General features: G+C 50.1%; 1 protein-coding gene and 1 pseudogene across 1 annotated transcript; one reads left to right on the top strand and one right to left on the bottom strand.

Moving 5' to 3' along the window:
• Positions 1-3,959: 3,959 nt before the first annotated feature.
• LOC115312311 lies at positions 3,960-5,426 on the top strand (the record flags this gene model as incomplete). Its single annotated transcript, XM_040214639.3, has 1 exon — positions 3,960-5,426. A coding segment is annotated over exon 1 (1,182 nt), but the record flags the coding sequence as incomplete, so codon positions are not given.
• A 4,854-nt stretch (positions 5,427-10,280) lies between these two features.
• Positions 10,281-12,507, bottom strand: LOC121047344 (annotated as a pseudogene).
• Positions 12,508-25,051: the final 12,544 nt, after the last annotated feature.

Here is a 25,051-nt window from a genome sequence, read left to right as displayed (position 1 = left end):
CCTTGGGGCCAGGCAGCAAGAATAAGCACAAATTGTTGCTTTTGATAGCAAGGTATTTGAAATCACTAACCTGTAACGATATCACAAAAAACTTAGGCATCTTGGTTGGGCAGTTGCTGCCTGGCCCACTGGTGAAGTCGAAAGATGCAGCCGCTTTTCTTTCAAGTGGCGCTGAATCCATGGTGGTGGTTGAAGGCGAAAGACTGATTTCAATCAGCGCCGTCGGGAGCATGTGATTTAGTCCGTTCCACCTGGAGCACTGAAGCGATGACGAGCTCGTAATCTCGAAAACAAATGTAGACGTCGCCGACGTCACGTTGCCGCCGATGATCGTGCTGCCGTTCACTGCCATAGAGGACCACGTTGGTGCCAGGAACATTATCAGGAGCTGTAACGATATCACAAAAAACTTAGGCAACTTGGTTGGGCAGTTGCTGCCTGGCCCACTCTCTACAACGGGTAACAACGTCGCCCTGCGAAGCTCTTCGTCTCTAAAAAACTAATGACTAATTTTGAATGCGCCGTTACATTGCATTTTTAATGTGTGTTCACGTGTTTGCGTTCACTTTTTTTTTTTGTCTACATCTTTGATTATGTGGTTCTTACTTATGATGAAACAGACTGTAGTTGTCGGACTTATGGCAAAATATTATATAACTAAGAACATGGCACTTGAACGCAAAAGACAAAAAAACACACATACACACACATAGGAGCACTTATAAAAAAATTCAAATAATAGAATGGATTATATTTGTGTTTTAAACGCACAGAAATTATTAGCACAGATGATTGACTTTTGAAGCTGTTTGAGTGGCCCTATTGATCGCAGCATCGGCTGCGTTGGCTGCTGTGCGTAAAACTCCCAGCTTTCGTTCAAATTCAAGTATTTCGATTTCAGAGTTTTTCTTCAAAGCACAATAGGCAATTTTGTTGAATTAACAGCGCAAATACGACAGGAAGGAGAGATAAGGGAGACAGGATAGAGCACTGATTCAACAATATGATCAACCAACTAGCCCACCAGATGATCGTGACACAATAGGCAAGACTAGATAACCGATGCGTTGCATCAAACAAGATGGGTGAGGAGCAAACAGATCAATCGGAAATGCATACTGAAAGGTTGGACGCAATCCCTAAAATTAGTAATCGAAAGAACAGTTGACGGCCTTGCTCGCAGAAAGGGGGCAGCTGTAGGTTTCTCTGAAGTCGCGAAGACTCGTAAGCACTTCGTCTACCGAATTCGTTCCCCTCCACCCGGCGCAGTATTGCGTGGCGAACTTCATGTAGAACATCTGTGCCCTGGACAGACGGTTGTGGCCCCAGACGTACTGAGGCAGGTGCCAGGGTCTGCCAACTGCTCGCACAGATGCGGACGCCGATTTGATGGACAGGCGGGCCTTGGTGTGCAAAGTGCGGCCTTGCGAGATCCCGACGGAAGAACAAGCGATGTGCTCTTGTATTCTGGAGGCACTTTCCTCGGACCAGTTGTCGAAGTCGAACACGAGACTCCACATCTCGAAAGCCATCTCCACGCCCACCGTAGCCGCGTTGATGGCGGGATCCACGTCGTTGCCGAACCTGAACGAGGGGTAGGCTAAGGAAGGCACCAGAATGACGTCGTTATGGAGACGCCTGATGGTCGTCTCCAGCAACGCGTGGTGTAACTCATACGGGTCTAGGACAAACGCCTCAAGCCGCTTGTCTACAGTGACTCGGTACAGCTTCAATTTAAGGGCGTTTATAAAGTAGTTGGGTGCGGCTTCTGGGAGCGGCAGATCATCGGGGATCAGCTGTTTTGGTAGAACAAGGCGAACTGTGGACAGGAGGCGTTCCGCTTCCTTCGCGTCTGCAGGATGCAAAAGCTCCAGCACGTCACCAATGACGGCCTTCTTCGTGGCGATGAAAATGCCCCGTACATCGCGGTCCCTCTGTGAATCCGTTAGTTGTTCGAGGGCGATTATTCTCCAGAGGGGCGTTAGTTTGTTGGTCAAACTCTGGCATCTCGAAAATAGAGAATTGATGTTCGGTTGATGCGCGTAGCGACGCAAGACGAGGTCGACGCTGCACATGACCAAGAGAAGAGCAAGCTGAACTTCCCGACGTTCGGATTCCGAGGTCAGGGCGTGCAATATTTCCGAAATGAAGTCGATGTCCTTGTAACACATAGCACTCGGTGTTGGCCCGATGTGAAACGGAGCTGCCATGGCGATCCACTCTTGCTGAGAAACGCCTGAAATGAGTGTGTGCAAGACCTGAAAGCTATCATTACACGTCATACTACCTAGCTTCGTTTTTGGTGACGACGAGTGCAGTTTCGACATGTCCTCTTTTGACACGTTGACTCGCAATATTTGGTTGTACGCAGTGAGCACTTTTTGACGCACGTAATCGTATCTATCTCCGGCGAAGGTTGACTGCACATCGGGGGCCATGGTGAAAACGTTGTTTCCTTCGTAAAGTGGGAGCACTGTTATAGCGACCGGTGTGTGAAGGCCGTGCAGCACGGACAGCTGAATCAGAACGCGAAGAACGTCCGTCCGACTCATGGTTTTCGAAACTCCGGTCGTCTCTAGAAGTGCGGTCATGGCTTTCTCGGGCAGATCGGAGCCCTGGCCTAGGGTAAACAGGCAGCTTCGATGAAACGCGGCGATATATTTCCCGGCAGAACTTCGGAATAGACCGATAGTTGCGGATATACGAAGCGCCTCTAAGGATTGGTTGTCTCCTTTCTTTCTGCTGAGGGCGTCCATGTTGTGCTAAACGTACTTGGTATAAGCTCCGCAAGGGTCCAAGGTGAAATTGGCAGCCGCGATGAGCTGTGATGCCACGTCGGGACAGCAGTAGCTGGTGTCGTTTCTCGGGGCAGTTCCTTTTGTGTCTGTCATCACGACGAGGATCACTAAGGCGAGAGTCAGGGAAGCAAACGCCATTATCAGGCACGCTATCACGGTGACGCTCAAGATTCGACTGCTGTCTATGGTTCCAGCAGTGGCTGGCACTTTTTCGTTGGTTGAGACGTTCATAGTGAACCGGCCTGGTCTGTGAGCTACGAAGAGAAAGGAGCAGCTGCAAGTCGCCATGAAAATCGAACCATATGTTATCCATGGGCACGTGACGCACGTGACCCGCGTGGAGCATATTCGCCGGGGTAGTTCTCTGGTGGATTTTTGTCAAAACCCCCATAGACCTCTTGCAAAATCGAAGTGATCCTAGCGGCATAGTGTCACGCAAAGCATCTTCCGAAATGGCCTCCGAGATTTTTCGCGCGCTGGCTGCGTTCCTCAGGCCATTGCATTCGCCGATAGAGACTGTTACTGCGGGGCGCACGCTTGTATATTTGTATGTATATTTACGGCGTAATCTTTTTGTATCGAGCACCACCAACTCTATACTTACGACCACTTTATCTGCGCTCTGCCTATCGAAGAGCCTGCTCCAGGCTGAGGGCCGAATTTTAGCGCCGCCTAGTGAGAGGCGTTCTCGGCACAAAAACTCGGCCCTCCTACCTCGTCAGCTTCTTCTGTTATCCGTGCGTGCGTGCCAGCTGATTGCGCTTTCTGGTTTCAACGCGTTCAGGCTGTAAAATGTTTTTCCCTATGTAAAGGAAGGAGTCCAATGCGTTACTTAGTTTGCTTTTTTTTTTTTTAGTTTGCGCAGCCAACGCCAGAGAGGCTAACTGTAGTATTTTGATTTGCACGAGATGGCGCTACTTGACATCTCCTTTTTAAAGTAGCCATCTCGTGCATCCATGTAAAAATAAAAAGGACAGCACGCGACGGCATGAGCCGCGCGTGATCTGCGGCCTCATCGGCCAGTGTTCGCCCCGCTCCTGAATCCGTAGGTTGTCCTTTCTTCTCGCTCCGGCGACCGTCCAGGTCCGCTCGGGGCATGTAGTTTCCCGGCTACGTCGAACGTGAGTCACCGGCGCTTGCGTCCAATGTAGCCAGGCTTTAGAGCACCGCCGCGTCGGCGCAGAATATAACATTTTGGCGACGAGGATGGGATATTTGTTTTAATATGTAGCATTTCCTCTTTTGTAACCCGGGATTCGGGAGGGGGCTTCACTCCGCGTCGCGGGTCAGTGGTTGAGGAAACCGGCGCGTAACTGTATTCATGAAATGTATTCCTTTTTTGTTCCGGGTGAACGGTAGTCATATTTTGCGGAAAGGCCGCGTTTGATGAGTTTCGGGGGGAGGCATTAGGCCTAGGTTTTCAGTACGTTCCATTTTCATCGTGAGATGACTTCGTCATCTTCGTCTTCGAGCGGCCCAACGGCGTTCCCGCCGCCGGCTGTCTTTTTGGCAGTGCCCGGTCCGCCGATAGTAGCTTGGCCGGCATGGAAGCGCGCTTTTCTGACTTTTCTTGACGCGTCGGCGTTGCATCTCGTAGAACCGTTCCGAAAAAAAGCCATCCTGTTTTCGCTGTTGGGCACTGAGGGCCAGCGCATCGTGGATGCATTTCAGCTGTACGAGACGGTTGCGGTGGAGGGGACTGACGAGTTCCAGGTTTTTCTGGAGGCAGTCGAGAAGCATTTTGAGTTTTCGGGTAGTATCGCGCTTGAACGCCAGAAGCTGCGCGGTTTGTTCCAACGTCCTGGCCAGTCGGTAACTGAGTTTCTTGCCGTGTTGCGCCATCAGGCTTCGTTTTGTGCTCTGGGGAACGCCCTCGATGAAAGACTTTGCGAGGTTTTCTTGGAAGGCCTGGAGTCCAGACGCGTTCAGGATCGCGTTCTGCAGGAGTGCGAGGGCAGCGAGCTGCCAACGCTGTCACGGGCTACCCAGATCGCTCGCCAGTACGAGCAGAGAGCGAAGACGGCCGCAAGTTTTCGGCGGCGAGAGTCGCAAGTCCCGGTCGCGGCAGAAGTCCAGCGTGTCCAGATCGAGAAACGTCAAACGGCAGCAACACAAGATGGCGGCCAAGCGTCGTCTTCTTCCATCGAGCATGGGCAAGATGGCTACAGCGGCTACCCTCCCTGGCCTCAACCTGGCTACCCCCCGTCGCAGCTTGGACCCAGGATGCCTTGGGCTCCGGTGGCCTCCGGTCACGTGCCCCGTTTTCCGGCGAGGGTGTTCCAGCCTCAGCGTGGGCGTGAGCCCGCTCCGCCTCGGACGGGTGGGATCGGAGCAGACGACGCCTGCTACTTCTGTGGACGCCGCCGTCATGATCGAGCGGTTTGCCCGGCGTCTCAAGCGACATGCTTCTTATGTGGAAAGTGGGGACACTTTGCAGTGGCGTGTCGGAGTCGTCGCCCGCCGGCGGCTGCCTTCACCTACGATCGGCGACAGGCATCGTTCCCGGTTCAAGGCCGTGGTACTCGGCGGACCTTCGCCGACAGACAGTTCAGAGGGGACCGGCCCGGCCGGGTGAACGTGGTCGGCCAGTCGCTGTCTCCTGAGGAGCTGCCAAGCGTCAGGCTGACGAAGGAACCTGTGGTCGTCGGGACGGCCGAGCGACGAGAAGGCGGCAGCATGCGTCGTGACGCCTTCATGGCCGAGATCACGGTAAATGGGACCCCTCTTCGTCTTCTTGTTGATACCGGTTCATGTGTGTCGATCCTAAATGAACGCATGTTTAACGAAGTTAACAAGCAGCGGAGGATAAAGTTACATCCGCCGTCGACGCCTCTCGTCCACTATCTGCAAGAGACCATTCCGGTACTTGGATGTTTTGTGGGACAAGTAATTTTTAAGAACCGCTGGACAACGTTGGAGTTTTACGTAACCAAGACTGGACGTTCGTTACTCGGCATCGACGCGGTCCGTGAGTTGCAACTGGTGTTGAATGGCGCTAAACATGAGTGTTTGTATGCGAATGCAGCTCACGGAGGAGGAGCATCACAGCGGGATGTGAGGCCCATGCCCAACCCGCAGCGACGACCGTTCACCGCGTCGTCCTGTCAAGCATCGCAAGTCCCTGGTTCTCGACCAGCGGCAAGTTCCAGACCTTCATTTGCGGAGAACCCGTCTCCTGCTTCATCGGTCTCTGAAGAGACCACACCTAAAGTCTTCGAGGACGAGTCAAGTCCGCAACGTCATCCTGAGAGTCGAGGGCTCCATAGTCCGCAACGTCATCCTGAGAGTCAAGGGCTCCATAGTCCGCAACGTCATCCTGAGAGTCAAGGGCTCCATAGTCCGCAACGTCATCCTGAGAGTCAAGGGCCCCATCATCCACAACGTCATCCTGAGAGTCAAGAGCTCCACAGTCCTGAGAGTCACGGACTACACGGTCCACAAGATCATCCGGGGAGTCAAGCGCCCCAAGGTATGCAGCGTCATCCAGAGAAATCCAGTCCTTCAACGAGCCTTGTTGGTGGTTCCTCGAAGCGAGACGCATCCAAGTTGCCACCTGGCTTCGAAGATTTTGAACATCTTTTTAGCCCGGGGTTGGGTCTGCTGAAGAATCACTCGCACAAGGTCAAGGTGCGGCACACAGTTCCACCAGTCCAATCAAAGCTCCGTCGCCTCCCGATGACCCTAAGGGAATTGGTTTCCGAAGAAATTTTCAAGCTGGAGCGAGAGGGCGTAATTGAACGTGTCGAAGCCTCCGAGTGGGTGTCACCTATTGTTGTCGTCCGCAAGCCCGATGGCAACATCCGTATGTGTGTGGACCTACGAGCTCCGAACCAGGCCGTTGTCATTGATTCATTTCCACTTCCTTGCATCGATGAATTGTTGAACTCTCTACGGGGAGCGGCGATCTTCTCCAAGCTGGATTTGGCGTCCGCCTACCATCAAGTCCGTCTCGACCCGGTGAGTCGTGACCTCACGTCTTTCATTACCCACGAGGGGTTATTTCGCTTTAAGAGAGTTTGCTTCGGGCTGGCATCCGCACCCGCAGCTTTCCAGCAACTCATGTCCAAAATCCTAAAGGATTGTCCAGGCGTTCAGTTCTATCTGGACGATATCATCGTTTATGGATCCACTTTGAAGGAGCACGATGAGAATCTCCGTCGTGTCTTGTCTCGAATTTCCCAAGCAGGAATGAAGCTAAACCGTAAAGGTGTTTTCCAAGTACAGGAGCTCTCATTTTTGGGACACCATCTTTCCGTGAAAGGTTTAGCACCCCTGTCATCCAAGGTAGATGCGGTCCTAAATTTTGCAACTCCCTCTGATGCAGTGAAGTTAAGAGCATTTTTAGGGCTGGTAGAGTACTACAGCAAGTTCATCCCTCATTGTTCCACCATCGTCGAACCGATGCGTCGTCTCCTACGTAAAGGAGTTCGTTTCAACTGGTCTCCGGAAGTTGAGGCCAGTTTTCAGAAAGTAAAGACTTCCATCCAAGAAGCTCCAATTTTGGCCATGTTTGACCCGACGTTGCCTATCGTCGTGGCCACAGATGCTTCTCAGTACGGTCTCGGTGCTGTTTTGCAGCAGCAGTATGGTAGCCAGCTTCGTCCTGTAGCCTTCGCGTCTCGCTCGCTAACTGATGCAGAGCGAAGGTATTCCACGGGCGAGAAGGAAGCTCTCGCATGTCTTTGGGCGTGTGAAAAGTGGCACGTGTATCTGTGGGGAAGGTCTTTTGTCATTCGTACTGACCATCAGGCGGCGCAGAATATAACACTAACATAACCTGGTGCAGCGCGGAAAAAGGCAAAAAAGAATACGGAGTTCCAGGCCCCGCTACCGACGCGCCGCTGAAACTCGGCCCTACGAGAGGTGCGTGCTGGAGTGTATCTACAGGGTGAAACAACGAGACGGCAGGCTCTTTAAATCGATCGCAAAATTCGGTTTCTTAACCTATCGCGCTACGACTTTGTGCAGCGTCACCCACAGATGATGCTTTTTTTTTTTTTGTAAAATTTGTAAAGAGCGAATTTACCTGAGGAAAAAGTAAAGAAAGAAATAGGCTTAGCTCCTATGGAAACGCAGCGACACCACCGGTCTTCAAACAACACGGCGCCGTTTCGCACGGGACACAAGAGATGGCGCAACGAACGCCGCCAACGAACGAGCATACGGCGCCGAGAGCCAGCGTCTTTAGCAGACAATCTTTTCGACTCAAAAGCGGCGCGCGTTCCGCAGGCGGCGACAGTCGCAGAAACAAAAACAGGTGCGGTAACATCAAGGAACTGCAGTTCCTTGTCTGCTAAATACGCCGACTCTCGGCGTCGTCTGCTCGTTCGTTGGCGGCAGTTGGCGTAGCGATCGCCTGCGCCATCTCTTGTCTCCCGTGCGAAACGGCGCCGTGTTGTTTGCGGACCGGTGGCGTCGCTGCGTTTCCATAGGAGCTAAGCCTTTTTCTTTCTTTACTTTTTCCTCAGGTAAGTTCGCTCTTTGCAAATTTTACAAAAAAAAAATGCACTAACTGTGGGCAACGCTACACATGGTCGTAGCGTGATAGGTTAAGAAACCGAATTTTGCGGTCGATTTAAAGAGCCTGCCGTCTCCTTGTTTCACCCTGTAGATGCAGTGGTCGCAAGTGCTATAGAGTAGGTCGTGGTATTGAGAGTCTGGTCACGGCCGCTCGATTAGGACTCCCCTTGGGAGCGGCCTGCCGTATGCTTCATTCCGCCGGTGAGAGTGATAGTTCTAGAATGGGAAGTTGGGCGAGTTGGTATGAATCCATTTTGAAAAACAGCGCGAATAACACACGGATAGTCAGCGCCTCGTCCTGTGTGTTCTCTCCTTCTTGTCCGTGTGTTATTCGCGCTTTTTTTTTTATATGATAGTTCTACTTTACACCGCAGCGCCAGCCATGGCGCTCGTTATCGGCGAAGGACAGAGCCGTGTATTGGGAGAGTTTGGCCAATAGGCGGAGCAAAGGCCGCTGCCAGCGCCGAATATTCCCCCCACGCTTAGAGCGTAAAATAAATTTGTGACAATGCGTCGACCAATCAGGAGACCTCTACTCCATCTCACAAATGTCTGCAGTGAAGACAAAGGCACAGGCGCGTGAGCCTAGCTCAGCGAAACGCTTTTGTTTGTACGAGACCTCGTGCATAGGAAGCACTTTTCGAAGCCACGCGCTCGTGCCCATGCCTTTGTCTGCACTGCTAGAGCAGCGTCCTGAGACTGGCTGAAAAAAAAACAGTGCAAAGGGTGGGGTGCGCGAGCGTCTTGAGACGCGGAGTTCCGCTCGGCACGGCTCAAATTATACTTCGTTTCACTTTATCTGCGAGCGAAACCAAAGCTAGAAGCGCGAGACCAGCGCTTTTTGCATTTCTCCCCAGCTCGCGCGCTCGAGCAAAGCCTGAACGCACGGAGCTTCCGTGCTCGCGCTTCCAGTTTTGCCTTCGCTCGCACATAAGGTGAAACGAAGTATAGACGCTTTGCAGCAGCTGTGCATGGACGCCGCCATAACTGACCTTCAGTTTTTGTTTCCTCTTATTTCGTTCATTTTACTTCATCATTACCGTAGCAGGCCAGGTTATTGCCATACTAGATTTAACTGTGTCCTTTTCTAAAGCATCGGCCTTTGTAGAGGATTGTCGACTACCGTTTCAGTTGCTCGGCATCCCGGCAAGACAAGAGAAGGTCAGCAATGGCGGCTGTAATTTGGCGCGTGTGTAAAGCGTCTATAGTCGTGTCACATATTTAGATCACACGACCACCGCTAGGGGCTGTTTCGCGGCCTGTGGTTGGCCCCGAGATGCTCGCCTATTCAAACCAATGTATGGCCAAACTCTCTCAATAAACGGCTCTGGCGAAGGAGGAGTAGTCCGCCCGACACGACCCGGTGTGGCTATTCATATCGTTTTTCGTGAAGCGGCAAGTCTTAATAGACCGATCTCACCAGCCAGTTTGACTAAGCCACCGCTGCCGCAATGCATCGAGGGAACTTTACTCTTTCTGCACGTGCGACAACCCCGCTGGAGCTCTGCGCGAGTGGAGCACGAGGCGACAGGAGGCCTCGCATGCACGACCGTCTGCCTCTTCTGAACTAAAGTTATGGCGGCGACACGCATGCGCCGAACGCCTAGGGAGATTGGTCTATGCCAGATTGCATGAATAATGTGACTAATCTGTAGAATAAAAGCACGCGATTCTTTCTGCGAGGAGCTCACCCAGCTGCAGGCTGCGCGTTAGAGCCGCATTCAGCTGGCAGTATGAGCGAATAGTCGTTTAATTGTTCCCGTAAGTGTTGCCTTGTTTCTGTTACATCTGTGATATATGAGTTATGGTTAGATTTAGCTAGACCATATAATTTCAAGTTCTAACCAACGCTGGAGCACGCTCGAGCTGTGCCTTTTATTTATCTGTGAAGGACAAAAAGAAACGGACCCCTCAGCAATGTAAACTTCATTGCTCACAAACAGGTCAAGGAAGTCATATAGTTCACAAGCGGTGTACCTTTCGGGAAAAAGGCTTCCGCGAAAGCCTCAATATATTCTCTAGATAACTGTTCAGGTCACCAGTCCAGTTTGCCAAAAGAGGTCTTAGGAGAAAGAGCTCGCAGAGCTCTTCGCTGCGGTACGGGTCTCTGCAGTTAGTGCACCACATCAGCGGGCAGTCGATAAGGTGTGGAAGCACAGCGCTCGAGAGGACATTGCAAAATCGTCCACAACGAAGAATCTCTGCCGACTATAGAGCCCTCTCGACAAAGGTGCAGGTGAGCTCGTTGATAGCTGAGTCCTCCTTGGTCAAGGCTAAACACGAACTGATATGCTCCGTCACGTGATGCAATTCCCTTAAGTTGCAGCTTGCATTCAGGGAAAGTCACCTGCAAAGTTGAGGAAGTTCTACGCATTAGCCTTCCTTGCTTCCATTCAGACATTTCTATTGCTTTGCTAGGCTGAATGCTTCAGCTAATTATTTTCAAATTACGACAATTTCTACAAATAAAAATGGTCACCTTTTGTCCGCAAATGAAGGCCAAGTAGCCGGCCATGTAAGTCAGCGGTGCGAACTCAAGTTCCGAGGGGACTTCATTGCACTTCATCAAGTGCTGAATTTTCCAAAGCACACCAAGAGCTGTCTCAGTAACTGCAGGATTTCCTGTTTCACGAGCGGAGCTGGCACATTTCAGCGCCGTCTGGCACTTCAAACTAAAGGGCACATTTCCACATCTGGAAGCCAACAAAATGCCAACCTGTGCGCCGATATTGGGATTATTAAAGAAACTTGATCGGTGTGCACTGACACTGTTCTCGAGAAACTGGGCGCCGGACATAAGATCAGTTATATTGCAATATAACGAACGAAACTTGAGCAACTTTTCTGCCGTGAAAACTGCTGTTCAGGCATCAACTCGGTCGTTACCTTCGTTGAATTGGCGGACGCATGCAGCTGAACGGAGACTCAACCGGCTCGCTGTTGAGAAGTCGCGTCAAAACAACTTAAATCTGAAATTAAAAAAAAAAAGAGTGAGCGAAAGAATACATTTTAGAAGCAAGTTTTTGTCTCACAAAAACACTATTTTGCTCCAAAAGTTGGTTCTCACTTGAGGTCAGTCAGGAGATACTCAATGACGACGACCTTTGCCCTGGTTGTCATTACGGTTGCCTCAAAGGTCTCTTTCATGAGGGACTTGACCCGAGACTTCGTACTTTCGAGTTTAATATCCTCGAGGTAGCTGATGAAATCAACTTTAAGCCATGAGAGCCGATCGTCTTCTGATCTGACGAAAGGCGTTTATCTGGATTTCCTGTCAGAGATATCATGGAGGTCGTACCACATTCTAGCCGTTTTCATAAATGTGATGGTTGAGGTAATATCCTGGAATTCTGGAGCCCTCTTGTGGGACTGAGGATTCTTCTGCAGGTATTCGTGGGTGCTAATTACTACAGGTGAAAATATTAACTTTGCGCGGCACACTTTCATCTTCTCTAGCCTTGTTTGGTTCCACATGAGCTCGGCTCAGAAGTCGCACTGGTTTGACCAACAGATTCTCTTGAATGTTGGAGAGGGCTTTTAAAAAAAAAAGCCAACTTTGAGCATATGTGCTGCATTAAATATATTTCTCTCTAGCAGACTCATCCTGAAGTTTCTGCTGAAGTGATTGGGGTCAAAACAATGCAACAACGGTTCACCTTCACGTACCGGATTCGGCACAACATGCTGCAGCATGTTGTCGTCACACATCTGTCGAAAGATCGCGGTGTTTGTCTGGTGGTTGTCAGTGACGATGCGAACTATCCAAAATTCTGCCTCTTCAACCGCCTTCATGACACTGAGCCTAATAATCCGGAGCTGGTCGTCCTTCAAATATCTTGTCAAGACATAGCCGACTAAAATCACGGAAGCTGTGGAAAGCCCACGTAGCACGAAGCAAAGGAGCCACTTGGCTACTTCTGTGGCTCTTGATCGAGCTTCACATCCGATGTCAACAAGCCCAAAACTTTTGTCAACTTTTCGATCATAAATAAGTTTTCTGCTGGATCGACATTACTTTAATGATGAGACTGCAGTAGGGCTCCTTCTTTGAGCACAGACCTTATCTCTCTACCTGCAGCCGTTCTTGTACGAGGCTCGGGAGCTCGATTTCGCCCGTAGGCGACCCGACAAACTTCTGCAACGTACTTCGGCAGGGCAGCTTAAGGAGTTTCCATGCGCGTTGGGTCATATCCTTTACATGATGTCGCTTTCCATAGTACGTATTCCCTCAGCGTTGGTTCTTGCAATGCTGCTCTTGCCTTGTCAAAATTCACTATTTCTTCGATGACAAATTTTGCAGTCTTGTCACCTTCCGATGCGGCTTTTGAAACATTCATCAGGGCTTGCACAGCTCTGTCCTCTTCGTATTGCTTTAATCTCTCTTGAGATTCGTCGCAGGTTTGTCGCAGCTTTTCCATTCACTCCTTCAGTCTTTTGGCTTGCATTTGAGGGCGGTGCGCGTTTTTCTTGGCATCTTCCAGGAAGCATGTCAAATTTAATGATGTCTTACATTCTTCCACTTTAAACTCTTTTTGCGGGCAAGGTTCAATGACCTCGCACTCATCAACAGTTGGTCTTCTTTCTGCAGGGGACTGCATTTTGCGTTGTTGACTTTTACCGCTCACATGCGACTTGGAAGCGTTAGGTGGCACACGAACACGCGTTCTGCGCTTCTTTTAACCTGCTGGGTGCATGTACAACGGATACAAGGGAAATGACTCGGCACCGTTGTCGGTCGCAGCAACTTTCCCTTCATCCCTAACTTTGACCCCCTGCTCCTTAAAATGAAGGGAGCACGACGTTCCTGGAGCTTGGGTGCCACTGGTTGCCCTTCTCGCTGCCTTGTCGCGAAATGCTCTTCAACCAGGTATTCCGGAAGTTCTCCCCAGACGGCAGCTCGTGATAGCAGAGTTCCGGATTTCTCGCAGCATTTGACTTACAACGCGGAACACAACAGTGTTTAGGCATCGCGGGCTCCGTTGCCCATGTGCACACTTTAAAAATGTGGAGAGACAGACAAAAGGCGCCTGTCTACGTCTCTTCTTCTTTCTCATCCATCAGTGGCTATCGCCACAAAACTATGCTCTCTTTCATACTGTCACGAATGACAATTGATGAGGCAATGATAACTGAAGAAACTAAACGTTTAATGGGGCCAACTTTTGCCCAAAGCAAAAAGGGAACAAAAGAAAACAGCAGAGCTTCGCGGGCGTCGATGTCGGCGAAACCGCAGGATCGAGTGCTGAGGCGAGACTGTCCTTGGCTTGCCACGCGAAGCCCCTTATGTACAGGGTGTCACAAAAGAAAATTTACACGGTGTTTTTTACCGCAAAAATAAACTAGGCATCGCCGAACGCTCATTCTCCGCCCAAAGGTAGAGCTAGATGTCACAACCAGATGCCAAAGTTTCAGCCCGATCCGATAACTTAAGCAAAAGTTATTAGTGATTTTCTGAAAATTTCAATGGGAAAATGGAGCCCATTTTTGCCCGTTTTCGGTTCCTGGTGCCATAGAGCCCCATGTGTTTGAAAACTCGGTCGGCCGCCATTTTCCCGTTGAAATTTTCAGAAAATCACTTATAACTTTTGATTAAGTTATCGGATCGGGCTGAAACTTTGGCATCTGGTTGTGACCTCTAGCGCTACCTTTGGGCAGAGAATGAGCGTTCGGCGATGCCTAGTTTATTTTTGCGGTAAAAAAAGACCGTGTAAATTTTCTCATGTGACACCCTGTACACGCGTGGGCATCTGGAATGGTCGGCGTAGAAGGTTTGACGCGTAGAACATTCTAACCTCGAATTAGCCAACACGGCTCTTGGATTTACCAGAACATCGCATTAGAGACAACAGAAAAGCGTACCCGCGGCCAGGAATCGAGCGCTCGCTTTCTGCGTGGAAGGAGAGCGCGATAACTGTTAGACCCCGAGCGTGCTGCCTGCTCTGTCAGCTGCGCTCGCGGCATTATTTCCTTCTTTAAGTCTGCGGTCCCACGGCAGCCATCTTGAACAAGGCGTTAGTTCAACCAATAGATGGCGACACGCACCCGTGGGGTGGCCGAAACATTGGTTCACAGTGGGATGGCTCGAGCACCATCACGTTCCCCTCGTGGCCTTGCTCGCGCCGCTGCCAGCTGTGCTCAGCTAGTTCAAGTAGTGTGGCCTAAGGCTTTAGTGTGGCCTAGTGCCACTAAATAAGATACGCTTCTCGTTTCTCGTGATTTCAGATAAAGCTTTAAATAACTGGCAACCATGATTTTAAGCCACAATATGGCCAAGTGTCGCTACTCTGACGCGGAGCTTATTTAATGACACTATTCATACTCTTGTTCAAGAGGCTTGTAATATCTGGAGGGGCCATGACGTAAGCCCCGTGGATTCCACAAGCCACTACCTTTTGACACCTGCCTTTTCCTCATTGTTCCCGCTTGTGCCAGTAAATTAGCTACGGTTCAGAGTAACGAAACTTGGCCATATTGTGGCTTAAAATAATGGTTGCCAATTACCTGAAGCTTTATCTAAAGCAGCGTGCTTTGATGGGCTAGTTGGTTCATGACTAAATGGAACAGCGCGGAACATAGGACAGAAAGAACAGATACAGCGCTCGTGTTGTCCTGTTCTTTCTGTCCTATGTTCCGCGCTGTTCCATATAGTACTTTATCTAAAATCACAGGAAACGCTTTTCTGTCCCCCACACATGTTTAAACAACCCGCGACAGAGCCGCAATATTGCATCAGCTTCCTAGCACCGCATCCAATGCTGAGGAAGTCGTACTTTTGGATCATGACGATCGGCAGTTGCGTTTGCTCTGAACAAGACCCAAAATGGCGACGCCCAAAACAATTTTGGGGAACGAAGTGCCGATACTTTAAAGCTCATTTAGTGACTCTAGGCATGAAGTGAACTCGGGTGTATTATTTTCCTCTTCGTTTTTATTGTTTATTGATTTCAATCATATCGAATAATGAACACATTATATCACGCTACGCGTGTGTAATTATTTGTCTTAGATTTATTAACCTGACCCAATACTTAAAGCATTCATTTTATCAATAGTAAATCTTCCAATATATATTTTTAAATGCGAAGCTAAAAAGACACGGAGATTGATGATGATACAGACGCCAACGCCGCACTCGGAAATTTTTCGAACACTAGAAATTGGCAGTTTGTCTGCCATCCGCTAGGTACGTAGCGCAACAAAATACCCAAGCAGTTTTTAATTGTTTTTAAAATTAGCTAAGCTCTACACCTATTAAGAAACCAAAGCAAGATCACTGTGAAAATTTAATACATCGCAATGTATATCTATTCCAAACAATAAATGTTATTAGATGCCAATAAATCTGTTTGATGTCCAAAAAAGATATGCGTCAAAAACAGGTAAGTTTGAAGGGCTCCTGGAGCGTTATGACTTGGAAAATGAAAAAAAAAGCCATCGTCCACCTCTTGGGCAACCATTGTAGCTCTAAATGTCATAAAAGATTTTATCATAGTTTAATTATTTCCTCAGCGGCATTTGAAGTACCATGACTCGAAGCACAAAAAAGTGCTACGTTTGCTATATCTAAACAAAACAAAAATTACACAACATTAAATGTTTTTCTGAATATTACCAATTATAAGCACTACATCTGTAGCTATATTCATTTCCCTAGCGCTTGTCATTAAAAACATATTTGTGCTGAAAAATGTCAATTTTAGGGCAATATTTGGAGGGATGAAAAAAACAAAGTAGTGCAAATACCAAAAAAGCGTATCGTTACATTCTGCTCCAACATCATCTTAACAAAACTGCTATATTGGAACCGTGTTACCTTTAATGGATCGTTCATAAAACATGAACTAGCGGAGCAAGTGAGGGTCCGCGCCATCATATTCGCACCGCTACAAATGCGCATGTACAGTAAAAACCAACACATACTTAATATAAAATGAAAGAGGATTGCATTGCCTTTCGAATGACATCAATCCCACAAAACAGTATTTACAAGGAGATGAGGAATGACCTGCCAAAAAGTACCTAAACTGCCACATTCAGTGGGACCGTGGCCTTAAGACCGGTGCATCGTCCCGATGCAGCACAAAACGAAAACACAGATTCAAAGCAAAAGGATAGCAGAGACGCGAGCCACAGTCCACAGTTCATTTTTTGACGAAAGTCCAAAGTTCTATCGTTCGTAATACGGCTTGAGCCCGACGACGTGCACCACCTCGGGTCGTGGCTGGCCTCTTGCAGATGGGCGCGTTCTGTCGGGTAAAACTCCGTAGTTCAGATCACCGAAGCGTCGAAAGATTTTGTAGGGTCCGAAATAGCATTTGAGAAGCTTCTCTCTGAGCCCGCGGCACAGTATCGGTGTCCACACCCATACCCGGTCTCCGGGTGGAAAGTCGAGGTCCCGGCGACGAAGGTCATACCGGCGTGCGTCGAATCGCTGTTGATTGTGGATTCGAAGGCGAACTAGTTGGCGAGCCTCTTCTGCTCTCTGACTGACTTCAGGCGCATCGTCGCATCCGTCATCCACTGGCTCATGGGGCAGCATCGCATCCAGCATGGTCGTCACTTTTGTGCCATGCACCAGCTCGAATGCTGTAAACCCGGTTGTTTCTTGAGCTGCGGTATTGTAGGCGAACGTGACGTGTCGTGCTGTGTCGTGGTGACGAGCGAATCCCAACATAGAAAAACGAACGGCGGTTTCATTGCCTCGGCGGCGGCGGTCGACGGACGTTCCTGTGCCCCGCGTGCGTGTGTCGCGCGCGGCCGTGCTTCCCCGAAGCAGACGACGACGAGGTTGTAGTGCGCCAAAATGTTGGTGATTGTGCGTCGCCACATAACCCCCTCGCGGAGTGGAGAGCCCCCAGGGCTTGTAAAAATCCGGGAAGCGTATTTGACGTCCACAACGTGTAGTAACTGGCGCGGGCTGCGCTGTCGGGGGTTGTGGCTGGACGCTGGAGGATGCACTCGGGTTGTTTGATTCGTCCGAAAGGATATATGCTGGCTTCAGCCGGTCGATAGAAACGCAGATGTCCTTCCCGTTCGCGTGTAGAGTGAAATCTTTCTCGTCGCGACGGGTAACCCGGTACGGTCCGTTGTAAGGCGGCTGAAAAGGCATGCGGACGGTGTCGTCGCGGAGGAAGGCGTGTGTGCACGTCCCACTTTTTGTGCTCTACGTCGACGTACATGGAGATCATGGCGGCGATCGTCTTGTTGAGCCGCTCTGTTAGCCCGTTGGTCTGCGGATGGTACGCGGTGGTCCGACGGTGGCTGGTGTAGCTGAGCCAAAGGATCTCTTGCGTGAGCTGAGCCAACAACGATGACCCTCGGTCGGTTATGAAGACTTCGGGGGCGCCATGTCGAAGGAGAATAGATTCGACGAAAAACTTGGCGACATCCACCGCTGTTCCCGACGGAAGGTCTTTCGTCTCGGCGTATTGTGTAAGATAATCGGTCACGTCGATAATCCAACGGTTTCCTTGCGTCGATGTGGGAACGGTCCAAGTAAAGCCATTCCAACCTGCTGGAAGCGCGTGGTCGGGGCAGATATATTGTCTGCAGGAGTCCTGCTGGCTTCGTCGGAAGCTTCTTACGTCGTTGGCACTCATGGCACGACCATGTACACAAATGGACGGTTTTCGGGAGTCTCGGCCAATAGTACTTCTCACGAATCCGGGCGAGCGTCCTGCTATAGCCAAGGTGCCCAGCCGTCGGGTCGTCGTGGCATGCTTGAAAGATTTCTTCTCGCAGGCTGGCAGGAACAACCAGCAGTCAGGCAGGGTTGCTGGTTCCGAAGTTGTTCTTGAAGAGCACGCCTCGCCGCAGAACGAAGCTTGAAAAGTCTCTGGCCAAGAATCGTGGAACGGAACTTCTTTGACCTTCGAGGTGGTCGATCACGGCGCGAAGTTCGGGGTCGTCTCGTTGAAGTGCTCCCATGTCGGTATCTGTAATTGCTCCGAGAAAACGGGCGTCATCGTCGTCGTCGGTGCTGTCGGGAGGAGCTTCGACTGAGGCCCCAGACAAACAATCGGCGTCATTTTGCTTGCGGCCAGACTTGTACACAATGGTCAAGTCGAATTCTTGCAGTCGAAGGCTCCAGCAAGCAAGGCGTCCTGACGGGTCCTTGAGGCTGGCGAGCCAACAGAGAGCTTGGTTGTCCGTGACTACGCGGAACGGGATCCCGTACAGGTAGGGGCGGAACTTCGTTAACACCCAGACGACAGCGTGACATTCCTTGTCGGTTGTTAAGTAATTTTAGTCTGCCTTGGACAGTGCCCGGCTTGCGTAAGCAATCACCCTCTCTGCTCCGTCTTTTGTTTGGACGAGCACCGCGCCTAGCCCGGCGTTGCTGGCGTCTGTGTGAACTTCCGTTTCCGCTGATGGATCGAAGTGTCCGAGGATAGGGGGCGACTGGAGTCTTCCCTTCAGTTCATTAAAAGCTTGTTCTTGCTCCTTCCCCCACTGGAAGTTCACTTCGTCCTTCGTCAGACGAGTGAGAGGTGAAGAAATCTTGGCAAAATCGCAAACGAAACGTCTGTAATAAGCGCACAGCCCAAGAAATCTTCGTACGGCTTTCTTGTCTGATGGCTTCGGAAATTTGGCGATGGCGGATGTCTTTGCAGGATCAGGACCTACACCTTGAGCACTCAAGACACGGCCCAGGAATTTGAGCTCACCGTAAGCGAACCGACATTTTGACGGCTTCAGCGTCAGTCCGGCATTCTGGATAGCATGTAGCACGGCTTGCAAACATCTCAGGTGCTCGTCAAAGTTGTTTGCGAATACCACGACGTCGTCGAGATAGACGAGACAACTTTGCCATTTCAAGCCGGAAAGAACGGTGTTCATTACGGGCTGGAACGTCGCCGGGGCTGTGCACAGTCCGAACGGCATCACTTTAAATCCGTACGGCCCGTCCGGCGTGACAACGGCAGTCTTTTCACTATCACGTTCGTCCACCTCAATCTGCCAGTACCCACTCTTCAGGTCCATCGACGAAAAGTATCGGGCTTGGCGCAGCCGGTCCAGAGTGCCGTCGATGCGTGATAGCGGGTAGACGTCCTTTTTCGCTACGGCGCTCAGTCGGCGATAGTCCACGCAGAACCGAAAAGCCCCGACTTTCCATTTTTCCAGGACTACCTATGAAGCCCACGGACTGCTTGAGGGCTGGACAATGTCGTCATCGAGCATTTCTTGGACCTGCCTCTGGATGACTTCTCTCTCTTTCACAGAGAAACGGTACGGCTACCGATGAACAAGAGGCTCGTTGTCTTCAGTGACAATTAGGTGTTCCGCAACGTTCGTTTGGCGCACCTTTGACGACGTGGAGAAGCACTCATTGAACTCAGCGAGAAGGTCACTGAGTTGTCGTCGCTGTGGGGTAGGCAGGGTTGGGTCGATGTCAAACTGCGATGGTAGCGTTGTCTTCGGTGGCCACGAAGAGAGGTCTTCTGATATTCCGGCGATTGCAGCTGACTCCGGGAGTTCCTCGGCGTGACCCACGGCGGTGCCTTTCGTAAGGTGGTGGGCCTCCTGTCGGAAGTTCGTTACAAGTGCGACTGTGTGTCCGTCTTGGAGCTCCGCGACGCCTCTTGCGATGCCGATCCCTCTTCCTAGAAGAAACTGGAGGCTTCCTTCGAGCAGAACGTCGCCGCAGAAAGTCTCGTCGACCCCAACGGGTACGAAAACACTGGGATGGCGCCTTTAGAGCGCGCGACCCTAGAGCGCCGACGTTAGAGCGCACGACATGAGGGCGCTGCGACAGTAGCGCGCTTGACACTAGAGCGCACGACACGAGAGCGCATGACCAGTTGAGCGCACGACACGATAGCGCACGACCAGTTGAGCGCGCGACACGAGAGCGCACCCCATTTGAGCAAACACCGAAAATATATGATGTACCCGCAGCTCCACAGACAGAACAAAATGGTGCGATCATCGGATTGAAGCATTGATGATTTTTGATTCATTAAGTATGCCTTTAATAAAAATAAAAAGGGTACGACTCTTTCTAACCAATTGTTTACTGAGACTGCAGAGAAAAGGGGGCAGGGGAGTAAGCTGGGGCATTTTGGCACCGGGAAAGGTTGCAGTTGAGTGGAGCAGCGAGTTTAAGATTTCTTCACAGTGCTGCGGTGCGCCTCTCGGATATTCTATAAATAGTTTACTTTTTCCAATATTCTGTCTATTCTTGACATGTATTTGGGCTCCGATCTATTTGGTGGCTATTTAGACACCTCTCGTATAAGCTTAAATGGTATTCTGACGTCGATGTCCGTAATGAAGAAAGATCACCGCTAAAAAAGTATCTGTAAAAAACTCATCAAAGAAAAGCTCAGCGCAATTTTATCGCATTCAGATCTTTCCAGCCTTTTAACAGATACAGGAAAACCTCCCCTGAAACTCTGTGATATACAAAATCAAAGAACTATTGAAGCCTTCATTAGTTCTTTGATTTAGAAAACGTTAGAGAAAAAGTTAAAAAAAAATTAGAGAAAGACATGACAGCTGACCTTGGCTAGGTCACCGGCAATGTTTTTTTGTTTTGTTTTTTTTCTGCAAAAATGCACGCTACAGATATTCTTTTTTTTTCTGTTAGCGTTTTGTAACACATTTTGGTTTGTCACATGCAAACATTTCGTCGACTCATTTCGCAATGTCATTGCTAAATTCCGCGGCATACATCCCTGCCAATTGTACATAAAACACGCGATGCCCGAAGAAGTGGTCGGTCCGGTCGCGCCTCTCGCGCTAGACTGGTTCTGCGCTCTCGTGACGGGCGCTCTAAAGGTCTATTCACACGATGCACCTTGTTGGCGAATCTTGTCGCGAAACTAGGTTTCGGGAAACAGATTCCCCGTCTGAACGCGACCGAAAAAGTGGCGCCTTCGAAATAAGTGGCGCGTGGTCCTCGCTTCTGGAGCCATTTTTCGCTGAAACCTCACCGAGGCCTGTCAATCACCCGAAGAAGAAACGCGGACGCCGCCAATGGCCGCTTGACTTCGCTATGACGTCTGACCTTCGAGGAGGAGCGAGCTTTTGGAGGAGTCTGATTTTCGGCCGATTCCGTATCCGAGCCAAAGCCGAAAGAAAAAAAGCGAACACGGCGACCGACAACCGGAGAAGCGGTGCGTACGGGTGACGAGTATTGTTCCTGCTCGGTTGCAGGTAACGGCGCTTTAGCTGTACGGGTTGGTGGCGCGGTGCAGATTCATCAACAGTCGCGACGAGTGCAAGCACTGCATATATAGCCTCGTTTACATGAAAGCGACTTCAGCGCATCGGCTTCACTCGTTCTTCGAACTATGGTGCCTGGAGCGCGTCTCCGACTGGTGTGTTTAGCGTCCTATCCCGCCCATACATCAAAAGTGGTCCCAAAGTGGCAACAAATGGCGTCACAGAAGCCGCAGAGCCTTTTATACTGGGAGAGTTCGGCGGTTCTTTGATCCAGCCGCCAGTCTGGCAGCACTGATCAAACAGTCTGGCAACTGTGCGCATCCGCCATGATGTGCCTTGCCGTCTAGCTTGATTGCACCTTTGCATTTAATTGCATTATAATTATAACCTTAAATTGCAAGCTTCACCCTTGTTTGGTGTAAGGCTGGTGGCGGCTGATAAAACCCGTTTGCCCTACTAAAGGCCCTGTCACACTGAGGCAACACGACGGCAACAGCACCACAACACGTTGTCCAACAGTCGGGCAACTTGTTGCTCGCTCCCCGTGTTGTCCGACAAAGCTGTCACACCGAGGCAACAGCACGACAACATGGACGACAACTAAAATGTTGCCTCGGTATGACAGCTTTCGGCAACAAAAACAGCAGCAACTTGTGTTGGACAACGAGTGTTGCCCTGATCGCTGGCTGAGCGAATTTCGGGCCGGCAACACGACAACAAAGATAGCTTCGATGGTAGAGAGTCCCCTATCAATAAAGTCTTACTCAAACAAAGGCTTGGAAAACGTTATTTAACAATAATTAGGGCTGGCGTGCAGCTAAAATATTTTCGATTAATGTTTTTGCTGCGTAGTTACGGAAAGCGATTTTCGAAATGGTCACAGCTACGGTCGTGAACGTTCAGACTGGTTTTGAAATTACAACTCCCAACAGACCAGCGCACATTACGGAAAGTGAAATAAAATGGCATGCCTACTCACCCGCTAATAAAGTATAATAAAAATAATCCAGAAAACCTAAGATTAAAAAATCGAAGCATAAAACGACCACTCTGATCATGATTGTTGATGCTTAGAACTTGGGAACAGCCGCTACCAGACACCTGATTTGTTTTAAAAATACCCAGGACGTTTTGTGGGAATGAAGCGATCACGTAGCAGCGGTAGACCTGTAGACAGCGTTGAAAAATATTTATTTCACCGATTGTTATGAAGGCCGATGGTGTCGGTGTCGCAGTTTTGAAGCACTGTCAGTTCAGCTCAACGCCACGTTACAAAAGACGCTTTGGGGTACTGCCGGTGCTAACGCAATTTTACAGTAGAAATAGGAATTGCATGAAAGAACCGGACAGAGTCACTTCATACGGTGGCGTAAATCCCGAACATACCTCAGCGATGTCACTTTCCTCGGTTAGGGCTATCTGCTTTGTCAGCGAATGAAGAACATTTCGATAAAATAAAGAGCGGAAAATGCTCCCCGTTTCAAGTTTCCTAATCACAGTCACTGGTTGATGTCGTACCGTGCCAATTCCCGGCCCTTCGAACGCACTAGCACTTTGTAGAGTCACATTTCCAGCGATTCCGCGCCGCACACGAACGAAGGTAAACAATCAAGATGGCGGAGTATACCCCGTGTTGTCCTCGCCGTCAGCGCGGTGTGACAGGGTTGTCGGACAACAAATCAGGCAACACGGTTGCCGGGCGGCAGCAACATGTTGCCCGACTGTTGTTGTTGCCTTGATGTGACAGGGTCGCCGGCAACACGACTTCCCCGTGTTGCCGGATAGAGTTGTCCAACTGTTGCCTCAGTGTGACAGAGCCTTAAGGGCTCATTCACACTGGAAGCGGATCCGCGTTCGCAAAGCGGTTGCGAACGCGGTTGTATAAGGATTCAGTACAATTGCACGCGCACACGATGACATCAAATGCGCGTGCAATTGCACTGGATCTTTATACAACCGCTTTCGCAACCGCTTCGCGAACGCGGATCCGCTTCCAGTGTGAATGGGGGGTAACTCGAGCCGGCAGTCGGCTCGCTAGAGTCCATGGAGCGAGAGACGACGATGAAAATGATCGTTCTGCGCTGCGCTCTGCCAGACGTTAGATGAAAAAGAAATGGGGGGCTGCAGTGCCGTTGGGTGCTCGAACAACGCAGAAAAAGGGTTCAGGATGTACCGGTTCCCGCAAAAAAAAAGAAAACCGCGCGAGGCACAAGATCTGGGAAACCAAGAAGGGCTGACTGGAAGCCGAGTTCTCGATTGTGCGAGATAAGTTTATGATTAACGTAACAAAATGCTTGATTTTTCGACTTTCTCCTTACGCCAACAAAAGCGCAAACGGCAAAACCTACACGCGTATACATCGCATGTCAATGGGGATCCACTCGCCGGGAGGCACATCATGGCGGAAGCGGCGCCCGCTGAGTCCGCTAGACCTAGCGGGCCGTAAGCCCCTCCCACCCGCCGAACTCTCCCAGTATAGACCGTTTTACTGAAAGAGGGCGAGAGAGAAAAGGGGAAAGGGCTACCGGCGCTTTCCCCCTTTCTGATTGTGTAGAAAGAGTGAAAGTCCCGGATGAGAGGCTTCGCCGGTGTTGGGTGTCTGCTGTGCCCCAACTTCGTTCGCACTTTCTTTTCTGTTTTGAACTCGCAAACTTAATTAGAGTAACGGGCTTCGATGGCAACAGTTCCCCGGTCATCGGGACACCATTGCTCGGTCATAGGGTGCACGAATAACGAAAGAAAGCGTCGAATACTGTCCGAGGACCTATGTAGCTTGCAATGAATCCGGCAAGGCGAGAGCGGCTGCTATGTCTTTAAAGGCCGCCGTACAGTTCGCGCTTTCCACTTTTTCTGCGTTTCCCCCTCTCCTGCCCTCCTTTCCTTCCTTCACCGCCCCCCCCCCCCCCCCCCCCTGTTTACCGCCCTCCCCCCCGGGGGGACAACACGGAGAATGGATTAGGAGACGCCTCCGTTAATCCGGCCTAACCCGCCGAAAAGGGGGCCTGCTGCTTGACCAAAAATTATTTCGCTGCACAAAAAAAAAAAAAGAAAAAAAAACTGCCGTGGGCAGCTACCGAATGCGCTTTGCCGGATTCGCAACGCTCCGTCCGCCTTGAACAAGCTTGTATGCAATAATTCAAGAACATAACGACGGCAGCGTATTCAAACAGTGTAAAATAAAATGTATATAATATTTATAAGAACACCGTTGTCTTCACTACTTGGCTTTCAAATTTTTAGCGTTGCCAATAATCGTAATCAAACTATTTTTATGATTGAAGACCCCTCGTCGTGCATCGACCCCAAGATTACGCTCACGTGAAACATGATTCTCCGTGGGAGCGGCTCGAGTCACCGTAAACTTTTTTTTTTTTTTTTTCAACGTGGATTTTGCTTTTTAATTTAGCTGAGGTACCACTGGCAGAACACGAATCGCATACTTGGAAGGTATATACCGTCTGAAAACTCATATAGCTGGTTGAGTGAATGCAATACTATCGCATTTGTTGAAGCTTGATTTGTTGATTCGAACTTCAACAAATCACACGCACCCATTCTCCCTATTC

This window comes from Ixodes scapularis, unplaced genomic scaffold (assembly GCF_016920785.2).
Source record: "Ixodes scapularis isolate PalLabHiFi unplaced genomic scaffold, ASM1692078v2 ptg000058l_1__unscaffolded, whole genome shotgun sequence".
NCBI classification, from domain to species: domain Eukaryota; kingdom Metazoa; phylum Arthropoda; class Arachnida; order Ixodida; family Ixodidae; genus Ixodes; species Ixodes scapularis.
The sequence above is the reverse complement of the archived record's forward strand: the minus strand, read 5'-3'. Positions and strand labels throughout refer to the sequence as shown.